General features: G+C 31.6%; 2 protein-coding genes across 2 annotated transcripts in view; both read left to right on the plus strand.

Annotated features, from left to right (window-relative positions):
* The window catches only part of LOC136969140 (ATP-binding cassette sub-family C member 4-like), a 60,930-nt gene extending 53,633 nt beyond the window's left edge, over positions 1–7,297 (plus strand). Inside the window, exons 20-27 of the mRNA XM_067263232.1 lie at positions 695–928; positions 1,001–1,101; positions 2,419–2,616; positions 2,679–2,834; positions 3,815–3,904; positions 4,014–4,186; positions 6,756–6,861; positions 6,956–7,297. Coding sequence (XP_067119333.1) covers positions 695–928; positions 1,001–1,101; positions 2,419–2,616; positions 2,679–2,834; positions 3,815–3,904; positions 4,014–4,186; positions 6,756–6,861; positions 6,956–7,132 — 1,235 coding nt within the window. The 3' untranslated portion in view covers positions 7,133–7,297. The remainder of the gene's footprint in view (positions 1–694; positions 929–1,000; positions 1,102–2,418; positions 2,617–2,678; positions 2,835–3,814; positions 3,905–4,013; positions 4,187–6,755; positions 6,862–6,955) is intronic.
* A 2,276-nt stretch (positions 7,298–9,573) lies between these two features.
* Positions 9,574–27,931, plus strand: LOC136969159 (peptide transporter family 1-like). The gene is made up of 18 exons (XM_067263255.1): positions 9,574–9,654; positions 9,718–9,758; positions 9,882–9,963; positions 12,107–12,248; positions 12,375–12,458; positions 12,748–12,847; positions 15,665–15,755; positions 17,559–17,639; positions 19,364–19,446; positions 20,357–20,437; positions 20,509–20,598; positions 20,705–20,749; positions 21,896–22,017; positions 23,651–23,732; positions 25,630–25,743; positions 27,188–27,316; positions 27,395–27,502; positions 27,677–27,931. The coding sequence occupies exons 1-18, from the start codon at positions 9,618–9,620 to the stop codon at positions 27,812–27,814; spliced, it is 1,650 nt and encodes a 549-aa protein (XP_067119356.1). The 5' UTR covers positions 9,574–9,617; the 3' UTR covers positions 27,815–27,931.
* The last annotated feature ends 10 nt before the right edge of the window (positions 27,932–27,941 follow it).

The following is a 27,941-nucleotide window of genomic DNA, read 5'->3' on the forward strand; positions in this document are numbered from 1 at the left end:
ATTTTCTTTAAAAGTATATTAATACAATTGAATAATATATTGTACCAGGTATGTGTATCCACCACACATTTTATTTCACCGAGTAACTTTTTACAATTTATTTTTAATTTTAGCCCTTATATCGTGGCTAGCGATTCAAAATGAAATTGTGATATTAAAAATACATTTAGAGAAGTCTACCGTTTTTACTGGCTTATCGAACAAATGAATACGAATGGACCCTAGACCATCACTGACGCGCAATTAACTGATTGCCCCTGGAAGTCGGCTTCTTACAGAAACACAGCTTCCCTGTCATCAAATGTCACGGCACGCCACTGGTGTGTGTATAGGGTATGCACGATTTTTTCACCCGCTTTGAAGCTTAATAACTCCAGTGCCTTATATCAAATTTTTTTTGAAATTTTGCACAGGTTTGGGTTGTAGAGAGAAATGTTTCTAAAATTTTCAAGAAAATTGAACCATTGTTTCGTGAGATATGGTTCATCCCCTTAATATTTCCGAACCAATCTGAAGACTTATAAATGCAATGGTAACAATTATTAGGGATGAAAACAAATAAAAATTGTCAGGAAAGTCCCGCGACAACGTTGCCAGCTTTTTAATTATTATAATTACAATAATTTGTCAATTTTTTGCTGTTATTCAAACGAATTTAAATTAATAGAAAACTTAAAATAAATTTTTTTTCCAGCAAGAAGCCCCGTATTTTCTCATCTTAGCGCATCACTTTACGGATTGACCATCATCAGAGCTTTCAAAGTAGAAAACAATTTCAAAATTGCATTTAATCAGTTTCAAGATAAACATACAGCTACGTGGTTTCTTTACGTAGCAATAAATAGTTGGATTTCAATATATGGTGAATTAATTTGTTTTATAAATCTTATAATTATTATCGTTATGTTGGACGTGATGAAACCCACAGGTAAATACATATTTATGATTCTTATGCCCCATATATTGATATTTACTTTTTATGATATTTTCTGTTGTTCAGAAAATGCAGGAAGTAAAGTTGGACTGGCATTAAATTATGGAATATTGGTATTTTTATATTATCCGTGGCTTGTTAGACAAAAGTCTGAGATCGATTACCAAGTAGGTGTTAGTTTTTAAATACCGTTTCAAATTCATTAAAAATTTTTAAATAAATTCAATTGTGTTGGATTGGTGGGTTAAGACAATGCAACAACGGGCGATTCGCTAAGCTTCTGCTAATCCGATCAGCTTCCTGTCAAGAAGATTTTCTAGCAGATGCTCTAAAGTCGCAACGTGAGAGAATCCATCGAAGTCGAACGAGGGCTTGGTTCCATCCAGACAATGGCGAGGGCTCGCCATTGTCTGGATCATCCAAGGTGGTCATCCAAGAGTGGCGCTATCAACAAAATCGCAGATAACAGCTGCAGATCCATCATAGTGAACCGCTTACCCAATAGCCTTTCTACCTCCCTGCTGAACAATTATTGACAAGAATGGAATACGGGTTGCCTTTCTCGAGGAGCTGCATCCACACCAGATGGGATCTTCTCACTAGGTCACCAATCTGTTAAAGAATGTTCCATTCACCGCCCAATATTGGGCCAAGTGTGCTCCCTATATTAAGCCAAACTCTTAAGCACTAAAATCCGCGTGCAGATAGGAAGACTTTGTTTATGTCAATAATGCATCGTTAATTTTTTTCGACTCTGTTACATACAGCAGAGGGAAGGTATGGCGATCGGTCAAAAAATAACCGCCTTTAAAATTTTTACATTTTGGACTCAAAGCACTTTAAAACGTCAAGAAATGCAAAACATTTCGGGGTTTTTTTTCTGTATATATGGATACTAGTTTATATGTGGGGAGCACGATTTTGTTCACCGTAACTGAAGCTAAATAATTCCTCTGCTTTTTGTAGAAAATTTCTGAAATTTTTGCAGGGAGGTTTGAGTATTAGGGGGATTAGTGCTATTAAATTTTGGTGGTTAAAGGTAGACTCGATGACTAAATAAAGGGAGGTTGTATGTATATCGTATTTCGAGCAGGGTCAGACTTAATGACGATTTTATTCGTCATTAGCATTTACAATTTTTTATATACCCTTCCCTGCCCCTCAAAATTTAACTTTTTGCCATTTGATAATATGTAATTAAAAATATGAAAATTTGTAAATAATAAAATATTATAACAGACACACGCAGTTTTAAATAATGTCAGGAAAGTTAAGCAACTCGTTGATAGTTTTTTGTATTTACTGTAATTGTATACATTTATGTAAAGATATTAATAGCACGGAAAAGAAATTAGTTTTTATACTCATATAATGTAAAATTTATGCTTATTAGGCGAGTTTTATTTACAACTATTAATGGTATTAAGTATTGTTAAGATAAATTTCATCATTTGTCTCTATTAATTCTTAAATTGTTCTTGCAGATGAACTCTGTTTCACGTATACTGAATTACAGCAAGCTAAACTCAGAAGCGGCATACGAGTCTTCTCCTGATAAACAGCCTCCCTTCGAATGGCCCGAGAGAGGAGAAATTAAATACGACAACGTTTCCTTACGATATTCAAAGGATAAATCAGAAGTTTTAAAAGAATTAACATTCCACATCTATCCAGGGGAAAAAGTAAGATGTTTAGGTATCTTCGTACACTATTTCAGTCATGTTTTACTTTATTACCATTGTAGATAGGAATTGTTGGACGAACGGGAGCAGGAAAGAGTTCTGTAATAGCGGCTTTATTCCGTTTGATAGAACCAACAGGAAAAATTACAATCGATGGAATTAATACTAAAGACATCGGTCTTCGAGATCTGCGCAGCAAAATGTCAATAATTCCACAAGTAAATATTAATATTTTTTGTTGGTTTAATTCTGCAGTTAATAATTTTCTTCATTTTTAAGTTTTTTCGGTTGTTTTTTGTATCCAATAATGCAGTTTCATAGTAAAAAATTTGGGTACAATGGGGAATTCGCAAGTTTGGCAATCTTTACAAACCTTGTCTCACTTGCGAATGCCCCCATTGTACATGAAGTTTTGCCTTTACAAGCTTGTAAAGACAAATACAAGTGAGGCAAGTTTTCCAATACTCCGTTCCTACATAAAATTGTTAAGCTTTTGCAGCCTCGCACATTTTGTTTTTTATGATGAAATGTTTAAAATTTGGACTATTATTTTGACCAAGTCCATTTTTTTCCAAGAAATTACTAAAAATTATCACCTCGACTATAGGTAATAATTATTTCAGTTCTTTTGTGTACAGTATATGATTACACATAATACAATAATAACTATTACATTTATTAAGCTGTAATATAAAAATTTATAAATCTGTAAATTCCCACTGTCCTCCGTCTGACTGTCAGTCTTTCCTTAATCTCGAGAATGAAGTCAGATACATGATAGATGAGACTAGATGTGGAAAGCGTTATTGGCAGATGATCCCGATTAACTATAAATAAACTTCCGATACTAACCAAAAGTCATGTTATTCCAATTGAATTTTTTCCCTGAAAGGAGTTAAATAGATGACCGGCACTTTTCTACTGCTAACAGGAAAAGTATTATATACAGGGGCAAGCCACTATTGAGGTGGAGAGCATATTGTAGCCCAGCATTGCGACATCTTCACAGTGCTGGGCTGCAATTTTCAATCATATTTGTCACATTGCTTGTTTAAAATTATAATTAAATTTTAACAACAAAAATATGATCAAAAAATAACAATTTGATCATATACATAAAAATACATTAAGCTTTAGATATTATATTAAAAACATAAATAATTGTGCTAAATCTAATCGAATATGTTTATTACTTTAGGATCCGGTATTATTTACCGGTCCTCTGCGCAGAAACATCGATCCTTTTAATGAATACTCAGAAGAAAGATTGTGGCAAGTAATAGAAGAGGTTGGTTAAAAAGAAAAGAATTTAAATTATTATGTAATTTGTAGTTTATTGTAACCATAACTTTTAATATAAAACTGAAAATCTCATACACGCGATAAAATATCTAAAGGTACAATTAAAACAAGTGGTTGGAAAATTACCTGGAGGACTGGATACAATTTTGATGGAAGGAGGGCGCAATTTTAGCGTTGGTCAAAGACAATTGATATGTCTAGCCAGGGCAGTTCTTCGTCAGAACAATATTCTTGTATTGGATGAAGCAACATCGAACATGGATAAAATGTAAGATAGAATTTTTTTAATGCCGTGAGAGTTTTTAATTTTCTAATTTAATCGCAATTTCACATTATGATGTTTCATAATAAAGTCAATTAATTAGTTTTATTTTTTGATAAAAATTTTTTAAATTTACAGTAATTCGTTTAGCACTTATTTGAAATATATATTTTGCCGTTTTTTAAATAAATGCATAAATAAAATAAAATAAAACAATTTCATATTGTCTATCTGTATGTTTATTAGTCAGAATTTAAATATTAAACAAAGCCGTTTATTAAATCTTAGGAAAATATTTAGTCTTGAAGAAAAAGTTACGTTTACAATTGTAATTTCTATTGTTAATAGATAAAAGTATACTAATGCATTGTTATGGTAAGTGCATTGGATGGACAAGATTATCAAATGAATGAAAACTGAGAGACTAAATAAATATTGCGTTATAAAATGAAAGACAAAACTTGGGAATCTGCAGAGACCAATAAAACAAGAGTGGTTTAATGAGAGATGGAAACAAGCAATTGACATAACAAATAATGCGGAGAAAAGACAATTTATAGAAAATGAGACGGATATAAAGAAACAAGAAGAATTTAGGCTTGGTTTGGTGGAATTAAGCAAGGTAATGGGCGATCTGTCAGGAGATGTATATTCCGGGAAGATTTCGAAGGGAAACAGGCCCTTACATAAGTGTTAGATAAATGAAGAAAACCCGGAAAACTCTGAGGCCAGCCCGTTGGTTATGCGCAAACCCATTACCAGTTTTCTGTTGTTTTATTTATTAGTGGACAAAATTTAGAAGATAGCAAAAAAAGCAAGCAAAACTTATCACATTTATGTGATAAGTTTTGCTTGCTTTGTAGACTTGTAAGATTTGCTGAAAGGGACGGGAGGAATAAGCAAAGAGCGCGAAAGAAATTAAACAATTTTATGTTTTTACCTCAAGAAGATTTCCTCGGAGTAAAGAAAATAATATTAATTGAAAAACACACTTCAATACACACTAGTGTAATGGGTAAATATGGGTCATTGATTTCTAAAACTACAAGAAATTCATATCTAGCTAAACTTTCCATTAAGAAATGGTTAACTTTTTAACTGTTTTACATAATTTTGCACAGGCATATCCTCTAATTAGAGATCGTCTCTGCGAACGAAGATTGTTTTGTTCCTGGTTATTGGACATGGTGGAAATGAAGACAATTTAGTTTCTGTATATTTTATTATTTTGCGAGTTTACCGTCAGCTTTTTTTAATTGAAATTAAAAGTTAAAATCAATATTGAAGGAGTTAAATATATTAAAATTTTAATAAATTACTTTTTTGAAGCATTTTTTAGATTGCTTTTATTTTCTCTACATCAAAAGTTGTTAAAATGTTAAAATATAAACACAAAAATAATAAATAAAAATTTAATTTATTAAAAAAACAATTCAATAAAACGATTAATCTGTTAATGCTGGTGAAATAAGTAAAAAATCACACGTTCACAAGTACAGTCAAACCTGTTTTTATGCGGGGGATAGGGACCGCATTAAAAAAAAAACGCATAAAAAAAATCGCACGAAACTTCACGAGGGGCCATAAAAAGTAGTTTTCGCAACACAATTTAAAAAATATTTTTTTATGCGGTCAATAGGGACCGCATAAAAGAAGTCTCACATAGAAAATAACTCAAAACCGTACGAAATAGAATTTATTGACAACAGATGTCAGCACTTGACTGCATCGTCTGGTCTATCGTCTGTTTTACATATTTTTGTCCAGGTGGTGTTTTGTTGACTTAAAAAGTAAATTATTTCATTTTTCGCATATTCATGCAATAATATTACTATAATAACTTCATTTATGCTATAATAAGTTTATTTAGCTATAATAAGTCAACGTGAGACATGACGAATCGCACGAGACTAGTCGCCAACTATACCGCACAAATAAAAAATCGCACAAAAAAAACCGCACAAATTCAAAATTCGCACAGAAAAAGACCGCATAAAAACAGGTTTGACTGTATAGTTAATAAAATATAATGTCATTATGAAGTTCTTGTGCAGCACTTTATTATGTATAAAATGTAAATTATATGGAATAAGAATTATATTTAATATTTCAAGTCTGATGCAGCAATTACAACAAAACGTAATATTCACAACATGTCGCAATAACTTATCGTGTTTCGTGATAAGTTAACAGTTATAAATTTTTCAAAACTGCTATAATATATCCCTTATTCTGTTATAATTAAATAAGTCATCAAAAAATTCCATAATGCCTTTCTAAACACCCCATTCTGTAACGCTTACTTGCAATATCCATTCACCTGCATATGTGCATTATGTAATTCATGAAGTCCATAATCTAAAACTTCAATGGAAATACCAGTTTATATAATAACATTGTCGTAGAAATTAAGATGTCTGCGTGTCTGTCATTACATTACATAGAAATGTATATAATGCAGTCATATGTAAATTTACATTAATTGGAAAATTGATTATATAATCAGTTCATTTGCAATAATTGTGGCACGTTTTTTTTATCTACATTCTTAAATGATAAATATTTTTATTTTCAGCACGGATTCTTTAATACAGAAAATCATTCGGGAAAAATTTGAATTTTGTACAGTATTGACAATAGCTCATCGACTGAACACCATTATTGACTCAGATAGGGTGCTGGTAAGATATTTTGTAAATAAAAAAAAAATATATATATATATATCTGTAATGATAATGTCATACTTCATTATAATAGTACATTTCAATTTGACAGGTTTTAGATGCTGGAGAAATTCAAGAGTTTGACAAGCCGCATGTACTGCTGAAAAACGTCAGGGGTGTTTTCTATAACCTGGTTAAGAAAACGGGACAAACATCAATGAAAGAACTTTGCGAAATTGCTAAAGATAAATATTTCTGTAAGGAGATTGTTATAAAAACGAAATTATAAAATAATTGATCTACGTTCTGTTTGCGTTAGGAGTGGCTACTCCAGAAATTAACGTAATTTAATAGATTTTTTCACAAGTCGTATTAATGAAAAGGGATTTTGTATTTGTATTTTATAAAAAGTCATTTAATGATAATTTTTTTATATTTTACACAATAAAAAAATATATCATTGTATTTGTCATATTATAATTATAGTATTTCCTTCCTGTTGAAAATTACTTCTATTGTACTGTACATTTTCAAAAAAATAAAGTTAACGCTTACAATCGTATAGGATAGTGTTGTTGGAATAAAGCACGCAACACTTGGACAGATCGCCAAGGAAGTGCTTCCGGGAGGGGATAAATTGGCCCCTGTCTAAGTGTTAGGCACCTGAAAATGCCTGGAAAACTCTACGTTGCTAGCACGTTGGTTAGGCACCAACTCGCGGTTAACTACTACTGTAAAGTGGTTTTGTTTACTCTGTCACAGGATACAACGTCTATTGTATTACTCTTTTCCTGCCATTCTGACCTTGCGACGTATCACTAGGAGGACTTATTTGGAAAAATAATTTAGAATAATTCAGAACAAAAAAACTGCCACAAGAATATTGTATTACTTAAAATCAGTCGGCAGCATCACTCGACCAGTGTATCAAAGGTAGTAAATTTAGTATATTAATAAAAAGGTAAAGTCAAAGCAAAAGTGACCAACAACCTAGACGACTTGACAGTGCCCCTCCATAATCAAACAGTTTTAGAATTCAATGTCATTAATGAAGGTAATTGGATCAAACATGGCGGTAGAGATTGGGCTCGTTGACTGGTAAAATAGCTTTAATACAACTGAATGGGCAAAACAATGATATATGAAACGGGTTATACTATTTTTGTAGTGTTTATTTTCTATATTATACCGAACGGAAAAGTGTAAAGCGAAAATTATGATTCGGTATTCATCGTCATCATGTAATGTAATTACTGCAAATTGCAGAAATTTCACATTCGAATATTTAGATAGAGACTTGTTTCATTCTTTGTGTCAAAATGGCATGTCCCCCTATGAGGCACGAGATTGAAAAGAGGTGGAATTCAGATCATGCATGAAGTTTAGTTGTTCCTCCAATGAAAAAGTCCTTATTTCTGGACTGATAGATCTATTTTGCCCACTGCAAAGCAATTTATAACATTCGTCAGTTTTGCTTGATTTCTAATCATCTAATCAGGTCTCAGCAGTTTGCCACAATTCAATTATAATTGAAATGTTGAAATTTCAAAGGAATCTTAACAGTTGTGAAAGAAATGACCGAAAGACTACAAATTCGCTATGAATCAAAGTACGAGTATTGAAAAAGACAAACATGGTTTTGAGACTTGGTTTTGTGAACGTTACCTTTAACGATCAGAGTTCACGTGGGACAATTCATTTAGCTCTTTGTCTTTTCCACCTTAGTTCGTATTGATTACGCTGTGTTTCGTCGCATCTAACAATTTTTCGGATATAAACTTAGAATCTGCTATGTCGGCGACTACTTCGCAAGCTCCCACGTATCTGCTTTTGCTCAGATAAATCATAAACCTCGAACATAATTTTGGCTTCTGTAACTTTTCCAAAAGAACGATGTGTGCATCTTCACTGACAGTTCAGATCTTTTGCTATAATTCGGCATGTCATACGACGATCTCTAACCAGAAAAAAGTAAGCATTGTCGACGAACTTTTTTTTCAATTAACGTTTTATTTTCATGAAACCATCAAAAACATTCAAACAACCCTGTATAACCCGGGATCTTATATTGGTAGGCTTGTTTCAACTGTTGCAAGGTTTCTTTTGAAGTTTTGCTAAGTTTAAAATAAAACATAATGACTCCACATTAATCCATTACAAGAATTTTGACGTAGAAAAATGACATTAGCGCTTTACGCCAAAACTGCTATACTCATTAATATGTCTTAATGTTTTTATTGCGTGACGAAAACTTCCATACACTAAACATAGGTATAAAATAAGAAATAAATGAATATATATTCAATTTTTTAACTTTGTTATTTCTTCTGTCCAAAGCGAAAATCAATATGATTACAGTTCTATTTTTAATAATCGATTAATCCATTTATTACAAAAAATTAATACATTATAGATAAACCTTGCAGTTTATCGTTAGTGACATAACCTCGTTCTAGATAGAATAAGGTTAAACTTTTCTATTGTAATTATATAAATACATAAAACAATATAACAATAACTATTGTAGAACAAGAGCATTTTAAACGTTCCGAAAGGCAAATAATATTATGCTCTTTATAATTGAGTAATTAAAATACATTTGTGAAAAAATAGTCCATCAGAACAGAAGATTTATATTATATTTTTTGTGATAAGATAAATAACTGAATTTAAAATAGCATTTTTATTGATTTCAGTTATCGGTACGTCATCATTTGAATAAAACTTTCACACTCGATAAATACGATAAAGCACGAAAACAGTTTTCATTTCGAATGATGACTTCGTTCAGCGATGAAAATGTGGATAAAAGTACATCAATATTTTGGTATTTTTAATCGATTTATATTTTTATTTAATCTGAACTTTTTGTAGCTACTCCGTTACTTTCTTCTCAAAGAACGTCTTCAGTTCGAGTAAGTACATAAAACAAAGTAACAGTTATAATTTGTCGCAATGTTTTCAAACTTCGTCTGTACAGTACATTATACTTTTTCTGTATTTCATAATTATTTAATCAAATAGGTTTTTCTTTTCAGGAAAAGCTTCCATATCCAAAGGCCGCATTGTTCATTTTGCTGCTTCCGTTTGGAGTTTACTTTTTCTATATTTCATTATTAAGTAAGTTGTTTTATCAATTTTCTTACGTTATAAAATTGCGGTGAGAGTTATTTTATACGTTAATCGATAATCTCCCTATATAACTGTATTTCGTTCCCTCTAAGTTGAACGTTTTTATCGTGGTACTTTCTGAAAGTGACTCGCTGTCGATCTTCCAAGGGCACGTTGATCAAGAGTAAAAAGTTAAGCCAACAAAGGAAATATTGTGGTAATTAATGTTATCATTAAGCATGAAAAGCATAATTTGGCATTTTAGGTATGGAAATTACTTTTTAACATACGAATACCTTTGTACTGAAATCAGTGTAGTCACAAAATCGTAATAAAGCATAATGTGTTTGCAAATACAGGTAGGCCTCCTACAACGCAGTACCTTTACAACGCGTTTTCGCTCCAATGCGGTTGGAAAAATGCGAAAATTTTCTTACAACGCGGTACTTTTACAACGCGGTTTAGGGTATTTAGAAACGAATTATCTTTCACATAATAGAAAAATCTCAACGGATCACATAAGTGCAGTGGAACTTGATGGAACAAGCTCAGATCTTGAAATAAGGCCAGTCAAACATTCTCGAACAACTATAAGTGACGATGAGGACTGAATTTGAGCACAACATTGTTTCTTTTTGATTTTGACTTGAAATCATAATTTTTTTATATGATGTTGAATTTTATTTAAGCTTTTTATGTACATAAATTTAAAAAAGGATGAAAATGTTACACCTTAAAAGGTTTTTCTCTTTTTAGAACTGAATCCCAGTTTTTGTATTAAGTTGGTGTCTCCTATAACGCGATTTCCCACAACGCGGTATTTTCAAGGAACGTATCTACCGCGTTGTAGGAGGCCTACCTGTAGTATAAAATGCGTAATGTAGTATGTTCAGCATAATATGAACATTTGTTCCAGGAGACCCAAAAACCGATTTAGTTTAGAGTCTTTCTGCAAGCTCTGTTATGTATTATGCCTAAAAACGTACTAAAATATTAGAAAGGTAACGTTCCATGACCAATAATCTGGAGTTTTCCATTTTGTAGTCAATCCCATCTGAACTAACTCAATTACGTGAATACAACTCGGATTTGTTGACAGCCTCGAAATTAGCGAGTCAAACAAAATCCACTAGTAAGAGGAAATATATGATATTCGGTAGACTACTAAAGATATACTAAAGATAAAGAAATGGAAGAATTTATCAAATTAGCAAGTTTGTCAAAATTTGTATTCACAAGTCTTTATGCATATAAAACAGTTTTAAACACCTCTGCTGCATTATGGTGCAATGTTTATAAGTGAGGCAATGTATTATCTTCTTTATGTGATGCAATATACATTAAATTAAAACTAAATTAAATTTTGTCGAATTTCTTAACTATTTTTATAAAACACAATACAGCATCGTGTTTAAAAACATAAAGCATAATGCTGGTTACCTTAGTAGTAACTAATTTATAAAAAATTGGCTAATTGGAGTATTCTTCTGGAAGTAGATTTTGATAAATGGAAAAGAAGTGAAAAACTTGGATCGCTGTGAAAGGCAAAACAAAACTTGGAAAATCAGGGTGAATTCATTCCGAAAGGCCTTAACCTGGAAAGTGGTTGTATCTAGATGTTAAGTACGTGAATAAAGCCCGGTGAACTACACGTTCCAGTCCGCTGGTCAGTTTCCAACACGCGATCATCTACCACAGACAGGTGCAATGCTCTTCAATATTCCACCGGCCAATCATACATGAAATGTTAATAAAAAGTAGGAAAAGTAGAATTAAATGTTTAGTGAGTGTTAAACAGGTCATGAAATAAACGGGTTTTAGCGAATTTAAAATAGTATTGAGATTTATGAGTGCAAGAAATTAAGTGAACTTGTTTAAAATGACGACGTTGTAGTTGGATTTTATTCAGAGGAAGCAGCACGTGTGGAGTGGACCTCTTTCCGTTCAGAGAATACAAATAAGTAGTTGAATTTAAATGTAAATTGACTACGTTTAAATGTAAATAAATTTTACAGTAACAGAGTTTGTGTAATTCGGAATTTCTCTGTAGTCAATCAAGTGACAGGTAATTTCGTGCATATTAATGGGTGTTAGAAATAATTTAATTGCAGAAACAAATAATATTAATTTTAATTTTTTTCAAATATTTTAGACATTCTTATTTTATATCTTACCCAAGAACTTTTGTACGACGATAACGAAGCAATTAATATATATCACGCTCTTTCTATGGCGACATTTTTTGTAAGCATATTAGGTGCAATACTGGCTGACAATGTGTTAGGAAAATTCAGGTGAGAATAAAACTTCAATTAGTTAAATTATCAGAAAAATTCGTTTGTTTTATAACAATTCATAACATATAACCGTAGTATTAATTAGTAGTAGAGATAGTATTAATTGTATATTTTTATTTGTAGAACAATAAGTTACATGTTAATTTTAACAATATTTGGATGCCTAATCCTCACTATGGCTTCTGTCCCAAATTTTCTTCCAATGAGGTAACTTATGAATTTATTCTAATCTGTATTATCGTACTTAAAAATGCCAGAAAAGGTTTACAATAATTCAAGTTCTTGTCAATGTACCGTAATAATTCGTGTATTAAAGAAAACATTTTATCGTATTTTCATTTAAAATTTGAATTTATAAATTATAATATTCGTGTGATATATTCTTATATGACATATTCTCATGTGACATATTCTTCAATTATCTGATTCTTGTTTTTAAAATATATGCAAAATATTAGTAAAATTTATATAAAAGCTGTTTTATCTTTGTATTTAGATTGACGACTATGGTTAGTTTAATAGTAATATGTATTGGAATAGGAGCAGTACAACCTTGTCTCCGTGTGTTTGGAGGAGATCAGTTTCAAACAAATCAGGTCCTTTTTCATTTATACATTTGTTAAATACTAATATACTTCGATTTACGATCCCTCGACATACGATGGTTTTCTCTTAAAGCAGTCCTGGCCGACTTATATTAAAGTATGATTAACCTAGATAAGTTAAAAGCACCAATGATCTACTTCACATCGCCATTCTTCTATAAAAGCTTAATAATTTTAATAAAATTATACTACAGAACATAGTTATACTTAATTATTGTGCAGTAATTAACATTAGAGATCATCTGTTTTTGGTAAATGCGCTAAAAACATAAATCAAACGACACCATTTCTATTTCATCCTAATAAAAAAGAATTTTCTTTCTTTTCGTCACACAAATCGCAAATTTTTCTCTTGTTTGGTTTACTCAGTTTGCACTTAACTGAAATATCTTAAGATATAACTAAACAATTACTATAAAAACCTAGCAAAGACCTTTGACACAGAGCGCCACACGTTATCTTATGGAGAGTAACCTACTTGAATTTTCTTTTTACTACTTGCCAATGGGCAAGTAATTAAAAAAAATTTCTCGATGAAAGTCACGAATTTAATTGGGCTGCAGCTTTGAAATTGTAGACCTACACATTTCCACTATCGTCTATCTTTTGACTGTCCGTCCTTCGCGTACCTCGAGAACGAAGTTACATAGATTAAAATTCAGACTACTCCAGAAAACTTAAGGCCGGAAGTCCCGATTAATATACGAACTTCTAGTCGAGACCGGAAGTCACGTGATATTTAATATTTTAATTAAAATTCTGTCGTGTTCCTTGCGTTTTAACCTGCCATACCTTCAGCAATCGACTTGTTGGCCATCCCTGCCATAAGATTCTTGTGGGCCTAGCCGTTTCGCCAAACAGAAGTGCATATAGTTAAAACCAACAAAGCTGTGTACTGTGTAGGCATTACTGTACTATAACCTGTATAATTAACATTGATTATTGTTTATAATTATCTTAGATTAAAAATTCATTACAAAACTATAACACTTTTCTAAAACGATCATGTTACATTTCATCTGACAATGTGTATTCGCTTGCGTATATTACGTTGGACTTGCAATCAAATGAATAAGGCTGTTAAAACGGTCGTATGTCGTAAGTCGAAGTACGTCTACTTATTGCTTATTTCGCTCTATCAATAATACTATTAAGTACTCATGAAATATTCATTTATTATTAAAGATGTCGCAGCAAATAGTCATGTATGTATGCTTTTAAATCGCATAGAATTTATTTTTCCTTGTACTAATTATTTTACAAATGCGTTTAAATTTTCTTAAAATTATTATAAAATAGGTAAAAGACTAATTTTGAGGGTAGAGATAAATCTTATTTAAAATAAATAAATAAATATATATATATATATATATATATATGGCCTATATATATATGCTAATAACGAGGATAATTGTCATTAAATCCTATCCTCCACGAGATACGACACAGAACTCCCGTTTATCTTCCCACTCCTTCGATTTTTAACTACCAAATTTTAATAGCATGAGTGCCCTAAATAGACAAACCCCCTACCAAATTTCTGAAATTTTCAACAAAAAACACAGGAGAAATTAAGTTACATAGCGGATGAAAAAATCGAGCCACCCACATACACACACTAAAATCCACACATATAGAGAAAATCCTCACATATTTTTGTGTGGGTGCCGGGTGGTGGACGGAGTCTCGTTCCTCTTTTTTCTCGGCTAACAGGTCCGTTAGACCTGCCCACGTCAAGATGGCGGTTCGGATGGGTTACGCGTTACGCGAGTGGAGGAAGTGGATGGGTACGACGATAGAGCGGCGGTGACGATACCCGAATAAAAGACATAACCAACGGATAATAACAACAACAATTTATTTAGGCTAACGTTACAATTAAAAAAAAGAGGCGGGCGACTGTCGCCTAAGCTCGGATCCGCGGAGGATTACATGGAGTTTAATCCTCCATGTAATCCTCCGCGTATGTAAACATACGCGGAGTTTACATGAAATGGGGTCATACCTCGAGATCCGGGTCGGTTTCCTCTAGGACGAAATGGTCCTTTAATTTCGGTCGGGTTTTCTTCGGACTTCGGCGCACACCCACACACAGTCTCAACGACACTACGTAACCGACCCCTTTTTCCCCTTTCGTCCCCCTTTTATCGTCTCGGTCACGTTTCTCCGTTTCACCAATCAACATTTTTTTTATGTTGTTCCTTCTGATTCATCTTTTTTTTCCGTGGGAAGCCAGCGATAAAACGATGTATCATTACCGGTTTAATTCCGGTGGGTTCGACCTTTCACATTTGCATTTCTTCATGCTTCAAGATCCACTGAGTCCAATAATTGGGGGGGGACATGTTTTGACCGATCGCTATTCTTTTCCTCTATCAAATATGCATATATCGCATATTAAATAAGCTGAGGAAGAACATTTAAAGTGCGGTCCAGACTATCAAAGTCACGTGATGCGGATCTAACATAATGGAGTATAAGCAGACTAATGACTTAGTCCGTTTAAGAAAAAACTGGCTACGTCCTTGGCTGGATCGAAACCGTTTTATAAGACATTATGCCCCCAGTTTTACGTAAAGTGTACCTGGATATGATATAAAAAAAGATAAAAAAATGTACAAATAATAAATAATGTTTTACTTTATATCCACACTACTTTTTAGATAATTTCTTAAATAAATTATATATTTTTTTAAATACACAATTTCGTGCAAGTTATATAAATAAATTGTTTATAGATACTAAAAATTAACTCAATTTTTATTCCATTAATAATTATAACCATTATAGTTTGTATATAATTTACAGAAAATAGAATTACGCAGATTTTTTTCTCATTTTTCTATCTCCTTGAGATTTGGGTCGATGCTATCGATGATTCTAGTGCCTATTTTTAGAGGTAAAAGTGTGTACTTTAAGTAATAAAATAAATAAGAATTAAATCATAAACTTTAGCAGTGTTCTGTGAAAAAATTATTTCCCCTTCCGTCAAACATTTTCACTCATTTTTATAGTTTCAATGGTACCGAATACGAATCTGACAACAGAATTAATCTAACACCCACCATTTTTAAAAGAAATGATGTTTTTGAAGGAAAACATTTTTGTTCAAAATATCATATTTATTAGCTAATTGGCTATGTAATAAATGTATGTTAATTATTCCCTTTTTATAATTCTATACATTTCAAAAATGAAACACTTAATGACACGCATTCTTCCTTTTCTATTCTTCTTCTGAATTCTCTCGCTCTGGATTTCAGCAGTAATCCGCTAATATGTTCTCGTTCCACCTTTCGATATACCTTCAAAGCGAAGATCCTTCAAACGCTGTCTTATTTTGAAATAACAGAAATTTCCTTCATCAGATTACAAAACCTTTGCTTCACGAAAGTAGTCTTCTTTTTTGTCCTTATCTTTCACAATGTTTTTTACCAAACAGATCTTGATACGAAGAGGTATGAGGATTTTAGTTTTCCCATCTGTGCGGGAAAAGCAATATTCTTCTTACCAAGTATTGACTAATAAAAAGAACTTGATCGATTGTCCCATTCACATAAAAAACCAGCAGAATTTAGTGTATCCTCTTTGAAGATCTGATAGCGTTGAAACCACTTTGAGATCAGTGCACGGAATACCTTCATATTTCACTAAGTTTTTTTCATGTGAAGATCATAAACAAACGAAAGGGATTAATATTTGTTGCCATTGTGAAGCAAAACTCGTTTAAGCCTGAACTTTGATGTCCGTAAAGAGATCCTGGATTTGAGATCCTGAGTCCATAAAGAGATACCGCATTTGTTGGAGCAACTGAAGCTCCTCCAACAAATGCGGTATATCGATGCAAAAAAAAAAAACGAGATTGTCTTCCATTGAAAAAATTTCGCATTACCTGATTCACTTTCTCTGTAACAGGAAGCATCTACTGCTTGAGACGCAATGCAATAGTTGAGCCCTTCTTTTTGAAAGATCCAAATCACAAATCAGATCTGGCATCTGCCAACTGACACCTGTAGTGTATTAAGATGTAGCACCTGATTTAAGAGAATCCATTTCGGATTTCAGATTCATATTCAGCACACTATGATATAATAAAAATATCGCATTTTCTTTCACGGGAGGAGGCTGATGCAGAACAGTGTAATAATTCTTTTAACTCCATTTAACTTTCTAATTCTTTCTGTGTTATTTCATTTTTCACAAAGATGATTAATTCTTATTTATTAAGTAATGATTGTATGCTATTCCCCAGTATATCTATACACACAAAATTCAGACTAAGCACTGTATGTATGCATGCACGACAGATTTCTTCTACAACGTTCAAGTATCCGCGTCAACTTTGATAAGAATATTCTTTGTCACCCTAGGAAAAGAACTGTGAGTCCCACCTTAGTACCCCTAAATCTTACCCGCTCTTAAGTTAAGCTCGGGCAATTTTTTTTTTTTATTTTGCGTTTTGTTGTTATAAATATTCGGGTCAACAAATGAAAGTTTTACTTACCAACACCCTTGCTTTTATCACCCTCTCTCAATCCCCACTCCTCAAAAGCTCAAGTAATGCCTGGCACACGGATAATACGATAATAACACTGGAAACTAGCATACAACACTAGTCATTTCTTACTAAACAAACTTATTCTTCGAGGAAATTAAAATATAGTAATAGTAATAATAAATTCTTTCATATCTTTTCATTTAGCCAAGATTCATTGCTTTGGAGAGTCGACGTGCTATCCTTTAGCTTTTGGTTTTAATTTAATTATACTTATACTGACTTTAGGTAAGTTAATTAATCATAGCTTGAGATTAATCTAATTTTTCTTAATTATAATTTAAAAAGGCGTTGACTGCATTTTCCGTCAAAAGATAAAATACATAGAGTTTAGATAAAAATATTCCAGCAAGCTATACATTGTTTCTACTAAATATTAACTAAATACAAATGTACTGTACGTAAGTATAGGTAATAGGTTGTGGGCTATTACCTGGCCCTGGACTTCCTCTTCCTATGTAGCCAAATTCTACCTCCATGTCCATGAAAAATACTGACACAGTATAAATTACAGTTAAGAGCATCTTAAAATTAGTAAAAAGCATTTTTTTTCTTTTGTCAAAATAGTCAAATGGACACAGTCAAAAATGGGTGGGAAAACTGTGAAGCTTTTCTGCGTGGTTTCATACGCTTAAGGCTGCGTTAACTGTATAAAGAAAGAGACTCTAGGAGCATAATTTATAAGAATATTATTTTAAAACAAAGTAAATCTGTGTGAGCCTTCTCTGTATGTTTGAGGAAGACTCACAGTTTCTACAATCTAATTTTGACGACGTCAAGCCACTCGCGCTTTGAATGTTTTGCCTACACATCAAACATTTGATAATGATCTCGATACTCTCTATAACTTTATAAATTAAATTGTAGCACTATCTTTAATAGAAGCCACGATAGGATTTCCCCCACAAGAAGTTGAGTATGCACGCAATCGAATAGCCCATTATGGATCACCTATATTTTGATGCCATTGTATTTAGCTTACACGTAGAAGCAAAATAAATACTAGTGCAATGTTTTTGTCTATAAACTGTAGAACAGGAGTCACCAAACTACGGCTCGCGGGCCTGATCCGAACCGCGAGGTCAGTTCATCCGGCCTGCTGTCGCACTGTATTAAAAATTAGCTAGCATCTGAAAGTAATATAATTTTTAGGAAAATTGATGAAATAAAAAATTCGGCGACTTTTTGAAACTTTGGATATCAGAACGCTTTTTGTGTAAGTACGGGGTGGTTATAATCAAAATTGCCCTACTCAGACCTGTCTAGAACCCGTTCTCGTGGACGTATTTTGATGAAACTTGCTATACAGTATATGTTATGTGGACTTGTATATGTTATATGTTAAACTTGTATATGTTATATGGACCGCTGTAAGGCGTTTTGAACATGTAATTGATGCAAATGGATTGCACACTGAACAAATGTTGTGAACAAAAATCTTTTGCGTGTTTTCATTTTGTGTTTCTTGTTCTTCATGCGCCATTTTTCACCTAGTGGTAAAAATTCGAACTAAATATTTTTTTGCATTTCCCTTTTCCCCATAGCCCATATAACATATATACCAAGTTTCATCAAAATACGTCCACGAGAACGGGCTCTAGACAGGTCTGAGTAAGGCAACTTTAATTATACCTGTAATGAAGTTTCTAAGGAAAGCGATTACGAGCTTGCTGCAGAAACTGTGTTTATGTATTGGTAAATAAATATGTTGGTTGTCTTTATTTTTTGTGTATTTAATATACTGTATTGAACAAAATAGTTATGCGGCCCGTGCTCGTCATTCTCTCAGTTATGTGGCCCGCTGTGAAAAAAGTTTGATGACCCCTGCTGTAGAGGATTTTCACCAGCTGACGAATCAATTTAAAAGTCTTTCTTCTTTATCAAATTTTGAGTCTGAAACTAAAATAAAAAGAATAAATAATAAGAAGAATTTATTGAAATTTCGTTTACAGTAATTTTTCTAATTGGATATCCCACTTATAAAATTAATCCCATTTCTGGAAGTGTATTGCTGAATGGAATCAAGTGCATAATGGTAAGTATATTTTCTTTTGTTGAAGTAATTAAAATTAATTATATTGCAATTAATTCAGGTGCAATTTGAAAAAAAAAAAATTGTAGACAAACTCCCACAGTCGTCCGTTTGTCTGTTCTTCCTTAATTTCGAGAACGGAGTTAGGTAAATGTAATTCGAGACCAGATATGGAAAGCTCGCAGGAGACCCCGAATAACTATACAGGAACTTCCACTTTGCATTCCAACGCATTTTACATTATTACAATACTGTTCCTTTTGAATATTAAAAAGTTCCATTTATAAACATAAAACTAAATAAATTATCCCAAAAATATCAATTTAATAGCATCGGATCATACCAAGGATCATTAAAGATAAAGAATTTGCAGACAATCGAATTTGCAGACAATCGAAAGATATCATTGTAAACAGGGCATACTAAATACTAGAGGTCCACTCGGCCACAGGTGGGTAATATTTTTTAGAAGTGATGTGTCCTGTAATATGGGAAACAATACTAATATGATGCATCACTTCTTTATCGGATACTTTGAACTGATTCTACAAAAGTGAAATTTATATCAATTTAATCAGATAAAATTGATATAATTTGATTATTCGTATTGAAAGTAGAGCATATTATAAAAGTACTTTTCAATTTAAAAAATTATAAAAGAAACCAACATGTCAACGTCATGTCAACTAATAAAGGAACAAAGAAGTCTTCCTTCGCAAAGATGACCTTTTATTACAGGCTACACTTCTAAAAACATATGTAAAACAGTTAAAACGTGCAGCGATGATTAAAGTTTCTTCTATTTTTGTTAATATTGTAAAAATATCGTCTGCCATTTTAACTGAAATTAAAATATCTATTGAAATCAATTTATAATTTGCCATAATGTTTGAACTCTTCTTTTCTTCCGTAGCATGCAGTTGCAAGGAAAATTAAGTTGAGGAAAGTGGTTATCAAAAACCATTGGTTGGATTACGCGGATGATGAATTCGATGTAAGTTATATTCTTTCCTAAATTGTGAAGCTCCAATCCTTAATTATTCAAACATTATATACGTATTTCAGTCTCAAACAATTTTTGATATGAAAGTAACTCTTCGAGTTGTGTTGATATTATTGACATCGTCTGTAATTGTTGCTTTTACGTTACTGAGGGTAATTATTTTAAAAAGTTTTATGAAAAAAATCTAAAGAATGTAGAAATTGTACCTGTGCATTAAACATTTAATATCATATATTAAATTTATATTGTATTTTGAAGGGATCGAGTTTTATATTACAAGCGACGAAACTACAAAATACAGTGGTAAGTAATAGTTTCGCCATTTTTAAAAAAAATTTAAAAATCTGTTTTAGTAAAGAATGCTAGTAGGATTTACCGAATAAATATAATTTAAAGTACAACAATAAGAGTTTAATAATATATTCTACAATATCTGTTCCGTTTTTTAAAACATCCACCCTTTAAATATACTCTAATTCACGAACTAGAATAAGTGAATAGACAGAACAGTAGGCTGACACTTTAATGCCTTGGTCATTTGATCGGTCATGTTGAGAGGTTGAAAATATGTAGGCCTACTTAGTGGTTGCTGTAAATTTCTGTACGTTTATATGCTTAATGGTGGCTGTAATTACAGCAAGTAATTAAGCATCAATATTTAGTTTTAAAAAAATGCCAAAATTTTGCAGTTTCCAAACACTGCTTTTACATAAATCTAACGTTTTTCAAAAATGACGCAAAATTATGTTTGATTTTATAGACATTATAGTACTAAAGCAGCGGATGACACGCGTAGAATCCAGTTGAAGCATTTTACAGATACACTATCCTTGTAGCCATCTTGAATTTCGTATTTATCTCTTCCGAATTTCGCTGCTCTTGTTAGCAACGAGTATCTTAAAACGAAAGTCAATAAACAGATTTTCGACAAAAAAGCTTAAAGAAGCTTTGTTGAAAGATAATGGCCTGGTAGTGGTTTTTAAAACAGCTTTACTTGGCTACGCATTAGGAACAAGGCCTACAGAAACTGGCAACAATGGTGAGCGTGCCAATTCCAATTATTGCAGAATGAGATTATAAATATATTTTTTCATACGAGAAACTGGTCTCTGATTCTTAATAATTTGGAACTCTCTGAAATTATTAATTCAACAAAGAAATTCCAAATTTTTTAAAATAAATTCACTCTAAATTAGTCATGTTTTCACACATGTTTAAAAGTAAATAATAATGCTAAAATCAATTTTAAAAACACATTTAATTTAAATTATCATTATTGTATATAGCCTATATATAGTTATATATATGTATATTTAATTTTTCATATAAATTTTGGCATATTTTACAAATTTGATTTCTTTACCATTATGTAAATTATTAATGAACATTACTTTTATATCGGCGATAATTTGCTAATTGTTAAAATTAGTTTCTCATAAACTTTCCCAGTTAGGCTTCAAGATAGAACCAGACCAACTCTCAATTTTAATGCCGATAATAGGCATAATGTCCGTTCCTGTATTTGAATACGTTGTGTATCCTATCTGCAATAAGTGTAACTTGCTAAACAGGTATATAAATTATTTAAAATATTCTAACCATTTTATTATCAAAGTATTACGTGATATCAATTCCGGGTATGAACACTGCATATTCAAACACGTTGATAACACTAGCATAATTGCAAATAAAGCGTCAATTAAGAGTAATTACATAAAAACGTACGAGCATTGCTAATTGCAAATCGTGAAGCGCTTTCCTTTTCCAATTTCGGGAATTGGATATCCTAGAACTTCTATTTCTAAATCTCCAAAACAAAAAGTTACAATGCCACATGCTCGTTAATCTTCCACTGGATCCTTATTGTTCTTTTGAATAATCTTTCATTTTCATCAGACTGCAGAGATTGGTTCTCAGTGCCATCGACAGGGAGAGCAGTAAATTTTTACGATGACCATGGCACTTAATTGTTTTTTATCCCTATCAAATTTAATTTTAATAACAGAAAATAAAATATTTAAGACTGCTTTTTTTCATAATAAAACATTTTGCGTATTTTATTTGTTGAAAAACACTAGAAAAGATCCTTCTCCATACGAACTGCTCGTACTCTTATTCTCTAGGGCATCAATCTGGAATATTTATGTCGTACGGTCCTCAAACTAATCTGATGTTTAAAAATTGAAATATCTTTTGAACGTCAGAAATTCGTGTTTACTGCAACCAAATTTTTGATCGTATGAAAATATCAACAAAATTTAATTCTAAAGTTAAATACTGAATCTCATATTAAGCTATATGTTTTATTGTAAACGAGTTGTATATTTGTCTCAACAATACTGTAATTGCTAGCAGCATCTTTCGTTTTGTGTACATTATTACAAATTAACAATGATCAATACATTTGGGATTTTTATTTATGGCTGAAAACTTTAATTTAATTATATGAAATTTATGTTGTAGTATACTATGCATAAGTTATTTCTCTGTGTGCATATTACCTTACATGAAGTGTCAAAGATTCTATTTTTCATAATATATCATTGTTTTCCTTAATTATAACTTTTGTATAGAAACGATTTTCGCAATTCTGCTATAATTTAAAGAACAGAAAAAGAAAAACAATGCTTATCAGGTAGAATTTTATGTAAAAAATACATCTAACCCAACAATAGATTCACATACTTAACTACCTGCAGGATTCTCTTCCGGGATATAGGGCTAAATAATTACTAAACAATTTGGCGTAGGCCGCCATTTCTTGTTAAATATAATAGATAAATTTTATTTTATTTTAGAATATTATTCCGTACATATCCTTCTAGAATTTGATATAATTTTTTAACTTTCATTTGTATTTAAACTCTAATTGTTCCAATATAGTGCTCAATACCAAAATATTTGCTAGATAAGATATAACAACTGACGAACGACTGAAAGTACTATCTCCTTTGTGATATTATTTATATAGTTAATCACAATAGTTATTATAAAATTTTAGGGATAAGTAAACATACTTAAATTATAAATAAGCCTAGTACGTATTGTCATGTATAAATAACGTTTGCAGTATATTGAATAATTGTATAAAGTAGGAAAGTATATATGTAAATACAATTTTTATTGTAAGATTATTTATTTAAAAATGTACTATTATTTTCCTTAAAATATTAATTAGTTTTTTATAATTATTTTTTATTTTAGTACTTTGCAGCGGATAATTTTCTCCAGTATTTTAATTTTATTGGCGTTCGCTGCAGCCGGATTTCTTCAGTTATCAATAGAGGTATAATAATTGTAAAGTAATTAAAGCAATATTCACGATATGCCGCTGGATAGTCATGAAATAACTGACTAATAGCAACGGTGATATCACTGTCAAATAAGGTCTTTCGAGTCCCAGTATACATACTCGAACTCGATAAGTTATTAATTCTAAAATTCGATGACTCCGAATCCAAATTTTATTGTTATGGGTTAGAAAATACAAAACCAATTGAATAACATACTTTTCCACGACTTCGACTGCATTTTTTTAATTTAACGCTGAGAAATTCTAAGCAAAGGCTTCAAATTTACGTCAACGTATGTATTAACCAATTATTGAACACACCTTTTATTTATCAGTAGTGTGTCGTGAATATTATAAAAGCTTATCGATAAAATTAAGCGTTCAAATACTTAAAATTAACTTTTTAATTATCATATTTTACTGAAGCAAGCCTCAAACATTCATTTTTTTAAAATAGCTAAATAATGGCCAAGTTAATTGTTACTTACATCAGATTAATTTCGATTTTTTTTAATACCCTTTTTGCGTGTTTATCGAAAGAGCTGACTGAGGACATATCCTGTAAATTCATCTGATGTGACAGTTTTCTATTGTGGTGTTGTTGATGACTATTCTTCTAGTAAGATATCTTCTTACTATCGTAATTATATCGTACTCTAGATTCTGAAATTTGCCCAGAATCGCATAAATCCTCGTAAGATATACCACGAGAATACCATACTGTCGTTCAGCATTGATGCTCTTGCTGTATGAGCGTGCTGCTGCAATCAGAAGAATTCAGTTTCGCGGCAAATTCTCCCTCGGTGACATAATCGCTTTTCTCTGTTTAAAGTGCAGAGTAAACTGTTCAAAATTACGCAATTAAAGCGAACATAATAGAATTTATTGTTTCAGGTAGAAATTTCATTGTTTTAACCTATAAATGATGCTTGATCGCATGGTAAGGTAAAAGTCTTGCATAATAACTGGGTTTCGTTGATACGATCTTTCTATTTCAATACAATAAAATATGTAGTTAACTACCGATGAAATATGTTCAATTCTTGAATAATTAATCTAAACAATGTCGTATAACTGTATTTATTATAATTATTATAATTCTTTTTAAATACATACAGGGTGTCCACCTATCCGTGGCAAAAGAGATCTTTCCGGTATTGGTTAAATTAGATGAGATCGTGGACTGTAGCGGACACAAATAAATAGGATATTACGGTGTTGTGGTACGCATCTGTTCCGCTGCTATATGCGACTAGAAAAACATGTAAAGCATTCGAATGTGAAACGTGATAATATATTTACGACGTGATGACCCACAACTTTTTCGGCATATTTTATCGACGACGAGGCACTGTTTTCCCGAATAAACTTCACAACGTGCATCAATGGGCAGAGCGCGTCATGATGCACACGATATACGAAACAAAATAGCACGTTTTACTCTAAATTTCTAGTGTAATATTTTGTGGGGCTTCATTTTTACCCACAGTCGTTGATGGCATCCCGAATAGAAAATATCACCTTTGTAAATGCTATTTTGACTTTTTAAAAGTAGCTAATACACTGCTGTACAGTAAATATACTACACTAAAACCTGTACAGCAAAAGAAAAAACGGTGACTTAAACTTTCTGAAAAAATAATACTAAAATTTCAAATAAAAATTATTCATTAAATTTGCTTAAATTTTGTTAAAATTCTTTGAAAACAATACTGTAATATTAATTCGGGCACTCTTCCTTGAAAGATCGACCAGGTGTTGGGTTGCCTTCTTGCTGTTGAATTGATGAGATAAGCTCTTATCAATCCAATAGAAAAATAACATCAATAACGAGTATGTTTTATACATATTAAAATTAAAAAACACAGTTGATAATTTCTAATTTTTTCAGAAAAATTCATCGAACTGCAATTTCAAAAATAACCTTATTTTTGTAAATAAAAGCACTCCATATGAAATGCATCTGGGAATCCGTTTAAATTCAACTGTAAGGAATGGTACGCAGGTAAGTCTTTCCAAATGTAATAATAACGACACAAAAACTTTATAAAAATATTTAGCAGCATATAAAAGAAAATATGGTTGGTTTTTTAATTATTCCTATCTTATCAAATCTAAGAGGGTTTTTTCAAACCTATTGTGAGTTTGAAAAGACGTACGTTTGAACCCACAATACGTAGGCCGGGCGGATAGGTCTGGAAAGAGAGATATTTCTGATACTCTAAAACTTCCTGGGGAATTTTGACTGCTTGAATCTGATTCCGGGTTCACTAGACGAAGGGCTGACACCGTGATGCTTTTGCTTCCACGGACATTCGTCGTTCTTTATCACTTACTGAAAAAATAATAATTTTCAAAATTTACTTCTATAAATTACATTAAATTTAAAATGTATTTATATAATTGAAATTAATTTCAATATCCATTTAATCTTAAGATATTTAATTTTCACGAGAAAATAAATTTGAATTTTACATAATTAGATTAAAGGAAACATTATCCAAGATGATCTTCATCTTAACGCAACCGTAATAAACTGTACTATGATAAAAACGAATGTTAATTATACTTTTTTAAACTATAATTCGACTGACGTCACTTTGGCTATTTATTCCGATGACGATGTCGCAGCCACAAAGGTAATTATTCATATTGCCATACGTACTGTTTTTCCATTTTAAATTCTTTTGTGAGCATAAACATGGTATATTTTAATGCCCATCATCGGTCTTACTAGGCCCTCAATGGGTGCGATGTGTGATGAAGTACAGAGCGCGATTGATGAGGGTGCGTAATCCCTACAGAACCTGGGTCTGTCTTGGAGAGACCGCACTTTAAAAATTTGATTTCGGATTTGCAGTGCGCTTGGTTGTCATTTTAACCAGTTTGTTACCAGACCATCTTCTGTATATTGCAATAGACTAAAAATATGTATTGATTACAGTGGTGGACAGATGACAAAAATTTATATCCTTTCATTACGACTTCGGTAGGAATCGAGCACACAACATAAAATTTATTTTTATTATTTTTGAAATCTGATTAAAATTTCAAGGAGAATTTTAAGAGCAACATTTTACCAACCGTGTATACGTAGTCTAACGAGTTCAATGATCATGTAACAACTATGAGTCTTCCGGGTTCTTTCGCATGATTAACACCTAAACAAGTGACCAGTTTCTTATAAAGCATTCTCGGAAAGTATTCCCACTGGCAGATGGCTCATGTGTTCCGTTGCTTATCGCATTTTATCGTATTGATTTCGTATATTCGTGCTATTGTTATTTTTATATTGTTTTAATTTAAAAAGTACTTTCTCAGCATGGACATTGACAGTAGAGTTATAAATTAATAACTCTAATTAATCAAATTGGAGAATTAGTAATACAAATTTTACACATTTTAACAGTTTCGACAAGAAAAATATATGTATTTTTTATTTACGTTAGAATTGGTGGCAAGACGATACATTAGAATGCAAACCTCTGTCCATCTTACTTCAAATTCCTCAATACGTATTGCTGTCAATTGGAGAGATAATATATGCCATTAGTATCATAGAATTTGCATATAAAGAAGTAATTCTTTTAAATGTTTTCAATTTGGAATTTCGATCAATATACAATTAACCTAATCCAACATTTCTGTTACTAAAGGCTCCTGAAAATATGAGATCCATTGTTCAAGCTTTTCTTTTCGTGAATGTGGCGTTTGCAAATTTCATAATTCTCATTATTCAGCAATTAAAATTTTTAACTGAAGACGTAAGTCTTTATTTCTTTCTATTACTATTATTATAAACGTATAAATATATGAAGAAGGAACATTCAAAAAGTATCATAAGAGTAAATGTAGTTTCTTTTAATGACAATTTGCGTAAATTTAAGATATTTTTGCTTTATAATACTGTTGTAATAAACTAATGTTTATTTTTCTAGTCTTACAGATTATTTTTTTATTTTGGCCTGGGGATGCTGGATATTATTGTTTTAATAGTTTTGTCATACAACTATAAATACAGAAATGACGTTATAGGATTTGAATCTCCGTCAACAAAGAAAAGACGAATGCCATAGAAATGAACAATGTCTTTTAAATAACAAGCTATTCTCTATTGTAATATTTGTGTGAAGATATAAATTTTATGTATTATAACTACCTACATACAGGAAAGAAAAAATTATTTATAGAATTTTACTGATG

The sequence above is a fragment of the Centruroides vittatus genome, unplaced genomic scaffold, assembly GCF_030686945.1.
Source record: "Centruroides vittatus isolate TY-2023 unplaced genomic scaffold, ASM3068694v2 contig_1743, whole genome shotgun sequence".
Classification (NCBI taxonomy): domain Eukaryota; kingdom Metazoa; phylum Arthropoda; class Arachnida; order Scorpiones; family Buthidae; genus Centruroides; species Centruroides vittatus.

Coding starts and splice junctions, on each gene's coding strand:
- LOC136969159 (XM_067263255.1), top strand. CDS start 9,618: ATGATGACTTCGTTCAGCGATGAAAATGTGGATAAAA. Junction 23,733..25,629: donor TTCTTCAGTTATCAATAGAG/GTATAATAATTG, acceptor TAATTTTTTCAG/AAAAATTCATCGAACTGCAA. Junction 27,503..27,676: donor TAAAATTTTTAACTGAAGAC/GTAAGTCTTTAT, acceptor TTATTTTTCTAG/TCTTACAGATTATTTTTTTA.